Genomic DNA, 11,977 nt, shown 5'->3' with positions numbered 1-11,977 from the left:
AAAGTAGCAGTGTTGGCCCTCTGTTACAACAATCCCTTATGTTACAGAGCCATTCCTACCTGGCTTCCTAAAGACTGTGCCATAAATATCCCCTGTGCCGTATTAGCTTCAATTTCCTTCTTTCTTTCCTTGCATTAGCAGTACCCTTCCAGCTGCAAGACCTCAATTCAACTGTATCACATCTGCATTCCTTTATCTACCAATTGTTGGTTTGCCAAACACAGTACAAGGTGCAGTTTATTCCAGGCTAAACATTTACCAATTAGCTAGACAAAAGGTGCATAATTATTGGGCAAAAGCAGAAGTAGAACCAGTAACCATTTCTTTTCTTTCTGTAGAGTTGTAACATCAATTAGAATGTCTCCTCTCTACTTGGCTCCAGTTTTCCTGAAAGTTGTATGTTCTTGGTATTTCTCTCTCTCTGTTAATCTTGACTGAAACTGACCAAACACCACAAGCAGACAGGAGGACACAGAGCAATTATGCAAGCCTTACATTGTTGGGAAACAAAACCATTATTTAGTAAGAAGTATTAAGTTTAACAATTTTTAAAATTAGCAATAATCACTATTAAATGAGAAAGAATAAAAGTTACAAAGCCAGGACCTAGTTTACATAAATATCTCCGCTTTTTTATTTTCAAAATGAAAGCCTGCTAATACTACTATTTAGTCAATAAAAGCAACATGTTTAGAACCTATTAGCTTACTCCATAATATTAAAAACCAAGGATAAACAACTAATGTAGAACAATGTGAAAGTTCTTACTGTCCACTCAAATGGCAAATATCAGCTACAGGTTACTTTCTGCACAAGATATTTTCCTTTTAATATTCTATATTGTTCAAGAACACAGACTTTCATTTATCATGTTTTGTAATATGTTTTATAATTCAGGTCTAACCTGCAACAGGAGAGGTATAAAGGTTTCTATCTCCAGAATCTGAGCAGACTCTTCCATTAAGATGTTGTCGTACTGAGAAAGAACAAGTAAAGAGATGTCCATCAACCAAGTAATACAAATTAATGCTGTTATTCAGCCTACCAAAAGAAAGCATCAATTACTCATTCAGTTTTTGATGGGTGGGACAGTTACAGCAGGATTTTACCTCATAGGCAAAATATCAGTATTACTAAAAATCCATGTCAGAGCGTGAAATCCTACTACACGAATGGCAGATCTATCTGTACCAATCAGGGCTTACGTCTAGAAGGAATCCATGACTGAACTACATGACATGTTTCCCATATGCCATAACCCATCCACAAGAGAAAAAGCTTTCTGCAGTGGAGCAAACTAATTCGGTATCTTTGCACTGAAGCAGAAAAGGAGCACTTTTGTGATCCAACACAGTGCATCTTCAGAGAAAAATAATACTGAAAGAATTACTGGTGGTGGGCTTTTGTTTTGTTTTTGGTTTTGTCAGATAAAGGTCTGTAGTAAATGAATACCTGGGGTTAACACTGCAGAGTGAACACAGCATTGCATCACAGTTCTTTTTCCTCAAATTATTCATTTTTTAGGTAAACAAAGTTATAAAGGACATGTTTTTTGCCCAGTTCCGCCTTTATTCTATTACTCAATCATATCACTGCTGTTCATCACCTAATATGGCAAAACTTTTTTTTTTTTTAAGAGATGCACTATTAAGCATTTTTGTATATACAATAACTTAAAATTGATCTCATCTTTTACTTACAGAAGTTAAATTTTTCTTCAGTAAAATTACAATTTGAAACATACTGGTAAAAAATGCAACTCAAAATAATCTAGTTGCCTATATTTAGGACAGATAAAAAGGTTTATACAAGGCGGGGGGGGACGGACCAAACCCAAAAAACAATTAGTGTAGTAACACTAGTATAATCATTACTTTGAAACCTAATTCAACCAGGTCATGTCGTTTCAGAGCAGCATGAGTACAAGTCATAGCAATGATTTTTGCTTCTTTCACCAACAGGTATTTGGATCTATCCAAGCCACTGCGGAGAAGTTCAAATGCTCTAAATTCCTGTGGTAGAGAAAAGAAAATCTTGAAAGTCAGAATACAAAAAATTATTGCTTATACAATGCATTCATTCAAACTACCTTGTCACCTTCTTAATGTAATTCAGCAAGAAATTTATGAGGGTAACTATTGTTAACAATCCCATCTGAATAATTTTTTTTTTATGCTAAACATGGTAACAACAGTATTTTAAAAAACAATCTTTTAAAAACAAATCCAAGAATTCTGCAACCTGTGTGCAAATATAAATTTGCAGACAATTGTTCAATTGATTCTGAGGAACCCTCTCAGAATCCCCCAAAATTTTGTTTTACTATACCCTCTTGTTTCCTACTTTACTGCATCATAACATCACATCAAATTCAGTATTAGGAAGACCAATACAGTTAATATGACCAAATGATACCCAGATCACCTTTACCCTAACTTTTAAAAGCCTCTCAAGCAATTCTAGGAAAAACAGAAGATAATCTGTTTAAGTTACATCTAGGTTATCTGATTAAAGGCAATTCACTGTAAATACAAAGACCCTGTGAGGATCAGAGGAGCCCTGATAGGCGCACCAACCGTAGTCACCTAATCAGTGGAAATGGAACACGCAGAATGGCTGCTTCGTAAACTCAAAATGAAACAGATTATACCCTTGTCCCTATTATGAAACCTGCCTATATTACTCAAAGGTAGAAAGTCTCACCTGAACGCCTTTGCAAGCTAATGAAGCTGCCTAGAGGTATATGCTCCTTTTAGGATGTACGGCAAAGGAAAATTTTGGAACTCTGTAAAGCTTTTTGTAGGATTAGCCAGATCCACTTACCTTTAATAGTTTTATGTCTTACCTCAAGCTGAGTGAATATTTTCTTAACATGTCTAAAACACCCTTCAGCAATTTCCATATCTTCTTCATAGGACTTGCCTTTGAAAATTGGTTGAGGAGCATTTGCAAAATACTGGTGAAAAGGAAAGAAACCGGAGACATCCGTAACATCTGGCAATTTTCCACCTTTAACTTTCACTTTGCTGATATACTCCTCCCAACGAGACATTACCTATGGCAAACAGAAGTGTCATACTGACATGTTTTTATATCATAAAGTCATTAGCAAGGTGTAGTCTTGCACACATAGTAATTAAAAAAAATCACAAAAGCAAGGTATGTCTAAAGTAGCATTTGACCTTATATCAGGATGACATTTTTGAAGCCGTGGTGGGTTCACCTTGGCTGGCTGCCAGACTCCCACCCATCTCTCACTCCCCCTCCTCAACAGGACAGGGGGAGAAAAGAAGATGGAAAAGCCTATGGGTTGAGATAAAGACAGGGCGATCACTTAGCAAGTACCATCACATGCAAAACAGACTTGACTTGCGGAAGATTAATTTCATTTATTGCCAATTAAAAATAGAGTAGGATGGTGAGAAACAAAGACAAAACCAAAACGACCTTTCTTCTCCACCCCCTCCTTCTTCCCAGGCTCAATTTCACTCTTTCATTCCCAAGTCTTCTACATCCTCCCCACCCTGAGCAGTGCAGGAGGAATGGGGCTTGTCAGTCAAGTTCATAACACCACACCTCTGCCACCCCTTCCTCCTCACACTTCTCCCCTGCTCCAGCATAGGCTTTCCACAGGCTGCAGCTTCCTTCAGGGCATATCCACCTGCTCCAGCATGAGGTCCTCCATGGGCTGCAGTGTGGATATCTGCTCTGACACGGTCCTCCATGGGCTGCAGGGGGACAACCTGCTTCACCATGGTCCTCTCCATAAGCCATGGGGGAATCTCTGCTCCGATGCCTGGAGCACCTCCTGCCCTTCCTTTTCCTTCTGACCTTGGTGTGTAGGGTTGGCTCTCACACTCTCTGCCCTCAGGTGCTACACGGTGTTTTTTGATCTTTTCTCAAAGATGTTTTCAGAGAGGTGCCACCAGTGTCGCTAATGGGCTCAGCTTTGGCCAGCAGTGCGTCTGTTGGGAGCTGGCTATGTCCAGCACGGGGCAGCCCCCAGCCTCTTCTCACAGAGGTCACCCCTGCAGCCCCCCCGCTACCAAAACTTTGCCACATAAACCCAATACAGAAACAAATCTCTTGATTATTTCCACTTACGGTACTTTGGTTTAAATACCAAGTTGGATTCCTTTGGGAGGAAACTGAACCAGAATATGAGCTCTAGCAGTGCTGCTAGAACTTTCCAACACCTAATGATCATTTAATGTTTAGGCCTACACTACAGCTAGCCCAGGGTAACTTCTGTAAAAACATATACAGTGTGTGCATTTGATCCCAAGTACCACTCCACAAGTCTGCTTAAGCCACACTAATTGCTAATGTAGACCATATCACTGAAAAATACATGGAAGGGAAATAAGGGATATAAAATACACAGAAAATTGTCATTTTGTATACTACGCATCCAATTATCACACTGGCATTTAACACCATAAAAGCTTTCTAGCCGGACCATCAAGGAGCTGCTCTAATGCTTGTCCAAAATGTAAAGCAGCCCACAGATTTTCCTGTCTGAAGGAGAAACTTCAGGTTAGAATCTCTGCTAGCAGTCATGAATAGCAGCAATGCTAGCCTTTCAACTGGTGAGTCATGAGGCAGGATTTAAAACAATAGCAATACAAGTAAGTAATGTTGCAATTATAGCTTTAGCTGTTATTGTATTTTGAACCACCAAAGAAAATGCAGGTTTTTTTAGACTCAATTCTGAAAAATTCACTCCAATTTTTACAAAGTGTTTCATAACATATTGAGGTCACACAGTCTCTGTAGAAGTATTTCAGTCCTTACTTGGTATAAGAAAAAGTGGCCAGCTGTTTCACAAGTGTAAGAAACATCTCCTGGGACTCCAAGACTCTCTTGCAGTCGCCCAACTTCTCGTAGAAGTTCAAGTCTTCGAGCCAGCACATAATTAACTCTTCCATACCTACAAAATGGATTAAATGTAACATAATTTGTTTAAATGTATTTAATTCAGAACTGCTTTATCTAAGTATCACAATGAGAGATCACAAAAAACCCAACACCCACCCCCAAAAAACCGTCACCACTACTAGCAGGTTCCAAAAACCAAGAATTTGCTACATGCCCACTATTTTTATCAGTTGAGTCCTAATAATTTACAAGGCCATACAAGAGACATTACTGTAGAAAAAGCTCCTTTTATGCTATCACTTCAACAGAAGCTTCATAAGTGTTAGTAAAACATTCTCATGATGTACCTGTAAAGCAGAACAGCATTACTTCCAGTGCACTGTTTAGGAACTACGGTACACTACATGTTACACAAACATAAGCAAGTTATACAAGTCTATGGATCATCATAAATGGAACCTATACGCAAAGTTTCAGTATAAGGCTGACTTCCTTTGACAGTATACAAAATATCTTGCTATAACGCTTAGCCCACCATAACAGACAGGTCTACATCCACACATAGGAGGTCCTGAACTCACAGCTGCCTGTTCAGTAACTTTTATGACTGATTAGCTTGTAACCTACTCCTTCCATTCTTCCTCCTCGTACCCAATTCAAGCCCAAGTTTTTTCCTTTATAAATTAATTTCCTTAATCCATGCACTCCCCCCCTCCCAGAAACAGTACAAGAAAAACAAAAATCAATGTATCACATTTTCTAAAAAAGAAAACAAACTAAAAAGTGGTATAAATGGGTGGAATTAAAGAAGGGAGAGGAACAGGACGCTTTCTTTTAAAAATGCATATGTAGTTAAAAGCTCAAATGTGAATAAAGGCTAAATATCAAGTTCTTATTAAACTTACTATTCATAAAATATGCTTTCTGCACAGAAAAAAAAAGACACAATCCCTGGTAATCACAATGTGTTCTATTGTCTTATTTAGAAGAGTGAGAGTAGTTAAAGCTGGAGATTTGAATTTACTAAAACACAACTGAATATGAAATTGTTCAAAACTGGAAAAAACAAGTTTCTCAGGAACTATGACAGTTAAGATCCCTGGAATACTAAATAGTATTTTCTTCAACAACACTAATCCATTATAATTACAAGTGACTGAAACCATTTGTTCGGGGTTTTTTCCCTCACACTTCCAATGTCCTCTTATTTCTCACAACTCAAGTCATATGCCCTCTTTTATGTATTTGTTCATTGCTACAAAAATTTTCTTTAGCTGTGATTCCCTTTGTGTTTAAGTGACGGTACCAGTTTAATCAGCTCCTCTCCACCTTACGTTCTCACACCCCCTGCCCCACTTTGCTGTGCCTGCAGAGGGAGCAAGAAAGGAACACTAAGCTTGCAAGCAGTAGAAATTCCTTAAGCAGTATCCTGCCTTCTAAAGCAGCCCGACACAGAAAATCCACGAACTCAGAAGCAACCTAAAACCAAAAGGCATATGAGAAATAAACTTCTCTTCTCACAGTAGTGCAGCCCACCTTGAAATATATTCCTCAACCCTTATCCCTCCCTCCCAAACTGCCAGAACCCATAGGACTCTGCAGTAATGTCCTGTAGGTCTGGAGTTACCCTGAAAAAGAATGAAAACAGATAAATGTAGAGTGTCTCAAAGAAAACTTCTTTTAATTATGAGCACTACTCTTCAAGGAATATACTAGACCGTAGATATTACTAAATAAATATCTGCCACGGCATCACTTCACTAAGATTTTGGCTATCAAATTTCTGGAATAGTTTGACTATGTCAAAGCGTTCAAATTAAAAAAAAAAAAAACAAACGACCAAAAGGTATTTATTTTGCCAAAAGAAACTCAACTATGCACATGTGGGTAACTTCTAGTGACTATATATAATTTTTACTACAGCTTTTGAAGACAAAGTATTGCTATAATAATCCAGTACTGGACAGTTTTATGTTTCCAGCGCACGACCCTTATACCCCCACTTACATTTATGAATGTGTGTAATCCTACTGACATCAGCTGGGCTAACACATAACAAACGTACAAATATTTACAAGAACAGGTTCTTAAGTCTTTGTACTGATATTGACTTGATAGCTTTCCTTATGTATATATTAATTCAAAATGTGTTATTTACCAATGAAATAAGCAGCTTTGCAATCAAACAATATTCTGAAGAATTAAAAGCAGAATGTTTAATTTCATGTTTATATTTATGTATGCAATATTCACCATGCCAGTAGAAGCGCTATCATATTTGCACAAAAAAGCCCTAATTGCAAAAGCCTACCTTTATTATTCAACTTTCTCTCACAAAACAGATCAATTCTCTAAAATGTATATGAGCCCAGAATATAACGAACTACTTTCATTCAAGCAGTTGAGTTTATGAACAACCAACTGCCTGATTCTGCCTTTGGATTCTCAAGAGAACAGAGTTTCTCTACTGAATAAGAACCAAAATTACTTAACACTGTATTGAAAACAAGCGCGCTCTGCGTTACTGGGATTCAATAATACGAGAAAGCTACAACTTGTCAAGCACTGCTCCTTGCTCATTTACAGGGGAGGCAGAGCGGATTCAACACATACAACTTGCTACGATGTTTACGCAAGCGAGTTTATCATTAGCATCGCCTTTCTCACCTGCTGAAATCTTTCTCTGTCTCTAGTTCCTCTTCTCCATGACCCAGACGCAGGAGGTGGCGCTCATCAATGTCTAGAGCCATGATTTTTTCAAACAGCTGGTTCAAGGCCTAAAGATTGACAAGAACAGGAGAAAAGGTAGTTTTTAGAAGTTCAGAGGCAGAGGAAAACTGAAGAATTACTGGTAAGACAGCTAGGAAATTATGCCTATTTTGGTATAAATAGAAGCCAAAGCAAACATGAAGTTAATACTGAAACAAAAGCTCTTAATCTTGACAACAGGGAAATTAGCCTACTGAAACTCTTGTATTTGCATACTTTATACAACAATTAAATTTTATTTCACAATTTTAAAACAATTTCAAAATTTGATTCAATCACCTAGTTAATTTAGTTGATAAAGCTATCAGTTTATAAAACTGTCTCAAGAAGCACACTTTGCAAACATTGATTTCGTTAGACGACTTTAAACCATTTAACTTTTACTGTACATTAGAAGAGCATGATCTGGTAGTGACTGGCAGGTGCTGTGACTATTCTATATGGATAAATAAATTTTGCTGAACTAAACTTCAAGGTGTGCTATGTCTCCTTCTTTAAATCCTTCAACTCTCTAACACCTTAATATCAACTGTCCAATTCAGTGTATTTCAAAGGAGTAAGTTTGTTAGCACTGGATCATCAAGTTATGAAACCAAGAACAAACATGAGCAAGCTCCACTTGTACTTCAAGTCAGCTGGAAGTCATGCAAACATAAGTACAGCATCAAGGCATAGGAAATGAACCTTTCTGAGTTCATTTCCTGAAGTACAGTTTCAAGTTTGTGTTCTCATACAAGTCTGGTCTGGTAGGAAGAGTCTCCCACCTACCTCAAATTATTTCCTTTCTTTTCTCCCCAACGGACATGCTCTCAACCCTTTCTCTCCACTACCTGTTAACTCTCCCACAACCCATTGTAGACTGGCCTATATTATTCCAGGTTGTAACTCCTCACCAAAATGAAGCCACGTCCACTGTTCTTTGATCAACAGTGTAAGTGCCTGATCTTCCTTTCATGGACAAAGATGAAATGTTTTCGAAGTAGTATGCTCAGTTAAAATAGCTCATAACTGAGATAGGATAGGCTAATTAAGGAGACCAGGAAATAGATGACCCTGGTTTCCAAACAAATCCTTCCAAACCAGACGCAGATTTAGAGTAAGAATCTTTAAGACTTTTATCATCATTATTATTATTATTTTATATATGCTTGAGAATTAGCAGCTAGACTCCATCTCTAATGAATGGGAAGCAAGCATTCAGCTGAAGAAGCCATGATACCTTTCATGCCTTCCCTTAGAAGCACGAAGCACAGAGCAACCAGTATCTGAGAAAGTTAGTTAGCGAAAAATCTGGCATGCATACAGTGAATGTGCAACTGTAAGAACTGTGCAGACACTTTTTCAAAATACTTCCTAATTTCTACCCCCAACCAGTTAAATATATTGAAAACTTCTGATAAATAGCTCGGAACTACAAACCTAAAATTCAAAAATTTAATTTCACATTATGAAACAAGCAAAACTGCACACAAGCCAACGCAAGTTTTCACTGTTAAGAGACAACTGCAATCTCAAACCTACTGATCTCAATACCTGCTGCTCTTCTTGATTTTAATTACAGGAAAATTTCATAAGTGACTGACACTTTACCTGATTAGAGTGGGTAACTATAAGAGTTCGTTGTTCTGGGAAATTATGATAAAGATTGGATATTATCTGGACTGCTACATCAGTTTTTCCAGTACCAGGCGGACCCACTACCTAAAAACAACAACAACAAAATTAAAAACAAAAATCAACACACAATTTATCAGAATATTGCACAACACAGAAATATAGCCAGTTGGGAAAAAAGCAGAACAATCTCACAAGACACTGACATCATACACTAACAACAAAAAAAGTCTTCTGTATCATGTACAATTGCTTGCTGGCTTCTGTGAACTTCAAGAATGCATACATACACCGTGAAAGACTTAGGCCAATGCTAAGGCAGATTCCTGCCTAAGAGGAATATGGTAATCCAGCAATTACTTGCTGGCTGTTGTGAACTTCAAGAACAAATACAATATACCATAAAAGACTAATTCAGATTAGTTAGGCAGACTCCTGCCTAAGAGGAATATGGTAATCCAGCATATGAAATACTATTCTGTTTCGCAACCCATGAAAACAGACCTTCTCAGAGAAAAAAGACTGTTTAGCCTCACGACAGGCTAAACATAGGGGAAAATGGTGAAAAAAGCATCAAAACACATCATTGAAAAAGAATAAGGTGAGGCAGATGTAAAGAACAGAAAAAAAGAGTCCACTCTTTTTATTTACTCAAAAACCTACAACTGATAATATAGAAGTAATACTGACAGTTAATGTTTTTATAGGCTCAGTTATACCAACAACATTCAAAAATTGACACCTAAGACATTTTAAAGGTATCCAAGTATAATAAAGCATCTCAAAGTAATTTGTTCAGCATTAAGAAGCACAGAATAGCGTTTCATATGTATCTACACATAACATTACAAATTGCTATGAAATCATGCTTGCTTATTTAAAGAATTTCATTGATCACTGAATTCAAAAGCAAGTAGGATTGTACTTCTCAAATACTTGACAGAAATACATGACATAATGACAGAAAATAAACCAGGCCTATATTACATAACTATTTTCTCAATCTGCCTTCTCTCCCTGCAAAAAAGTAGGTGATGGAGTAAAAAAAAATAAAAATAAAAATCTGAAATACATCCTCAAAAACAAAAAGCTTTGTCATTGTTTTTCCCTTTTGCCCTAGCAGACTCTCATTCTCTAACACCTCTTAAAAATCAACAAATGCTGTTTTAGTAGAAAAGTTCAAATTATATAATGACCATCTCCTCAAATATTTATGAAAGCTGATGGAGTACCAGGCACAGGAAATTACTTTTCTCTTTTAAAGCCCTCCAAAAGTGAGGTAGATGATAGTTTATAATGCATTATACGCTTGCATTTGAAGGTCATTAATAGTTCAACAAATATTAAATTATACTAACAAAGAGTATGCAATGCTATATAAAAAAAAAAAAAGACAAAAATAAAACCTAGTTGGCTTAGAGACCCCCTCTCTAGTATTTTGTGTGTTAATTATATACTACACAATGGTAATAAAGATTTTAATTTCCCAATCTTCTTTCCTATTGACAGTACTACCGATAGAAAACAATACTCCTATACACTGGCATGGGTATTCTTAGACAAACTCTCTAATGATGTAAAACCCAGCAGTTCAAATCATTCCAAAAACCCCTTCCAACACTGTTTAATAACTAAATTTAAAGCATCTATCACTGTGGCATTTTCACAGCATTCAAAAAAAGAGCTTTAATTTCTAAATAGACCTTAAAGTTGGTATTCTATCAACCACCAAAAAGTTCTGCTGTGTTGTACTAGAAAATATACCATACTCAAAAACACTGCCAAGAACTCAGGTAACTTTTATGCACATTTACGACACTACTAATTTCAGCACACCTAGTCAGGCAGGGACAAAAGGCATACAATCCCACTAAAGTTTATTTTTTCCTTTGCCATTCATCTTTTGTGTGTTAGCTACAGAGTGTATCAGGAGTGGTAAAACATAAGGAGGAAGGGGAGAAGGAAGAGTATGGTATTACTGAATACCAATACAAAAAATCTAAAAATTAGCATTATTGCCTATATAGACCAAGAAGAAATTAGGAGTATCAGAGAAAACTCATTCAAATATTCCACTGAGTCACTACCAGAATAGACTGTACTTCACTGGGAGACAGGTACTTGCAGTCAAAGTCTGAGAGCGGTAAACCTTAAAGACCTTTGCAGAAATTCACTGATCAAAAATTATTTTCATAACAAATCTACAGCTTTGGTTTGGTTTGTAACTTCTTAGTTCTAGAAGTCAGCAGGATATAAAGGGTTGCACGTTACATTTCACAAGACAGCAGAAAAAAGCTCCCTGAAGACAATTCAATGACTTTCATTTCCTTTAATGGAGTTAGATCAAACCAAAAATGATGTAAGTAATTTAAAACAGCCAAAAATGACAGACATGGCAAAAGCTTTACAGTCTAAAACTAGCAATCCAACCACTGAAAAAGTAAATTCAGTTGCCGTGGAAAGTCTTCAGCCACTGAAACACAGGATACAGTTATACAGAGATCAAATATGTTTCTGTATGACTTTATGAAGATGGGAGGATGTTGAACCTTTGTATGTTAATTTTTCATATTTTTAAACTATTACTAGAAGTGACCTCAGCAAGGCTACAGAAATGGGCATTACGGGTATTTCACTGAATGTACCTAAAGCCAGAATCAAATAAATAAATGTATAAAATCCTCGCAGATATTCTTACCATAGTTAGCCCAGGCTG

At 36.9% G+C, this 11,977-nt stretch overlaps 1 protein-coding gene across 1 annotated transcript in view; it reads right to left on the bottom strand.

The window, feature by feature from the left end:
* The window catches only part of AQR (aquarius intron-binding spliceosomal factor), a 64,848-nt gene that overhangs the window by 14,445 nt on the left and 38,426 nt on the right, over window positions 1-11,977 (bottom strand). The window contains 7 exon segments of the mRNA XM_009329984.1: window positions 905-976; window positions 1,875-2,012; window positions 2,846-3,055; window positions 4,795-4,930; window positions 7,546-7,655; window positions 9,238-9,348; window positions 11,960-11,977. The exon segment at window positions 11,960-11,977 is cut by the window's right edge and continues 13 nt beyond it. Of these exon segments, the coding sequence (XP_009328259.1) occupies window positions 905-976; window positions 1,875-2,012; window positions 2,846-3,055; window positions 4,795-4,930; window positions 7,546-7,655; window positions 9,238-9,348; window positions 11,960-11,977 (795 nt within the window).

The sequence above is a fragment of the Pygoscelis adeliae genome, unplaced genomic scaffold (assembly GCF_000699105.1).
Source record: "Pygoscelis adeliae isolate BGI_AS28 unplaced genomic scaffold, ASM69910v1 Scaffold327, whole genome shotgun sequence".
Lineage (NCBI taxonomy): Eukaryota > Metazoa > Chordata > Aves > Sphenisciformes > Spheniscidae > Pygoscelis > Pygoscelis adeliae.
The sequence above is the reverse complement of the archived record's forward strand: the minus strand, read 5'-3'. Positions and strand labels throughout refer to the sequence as shown.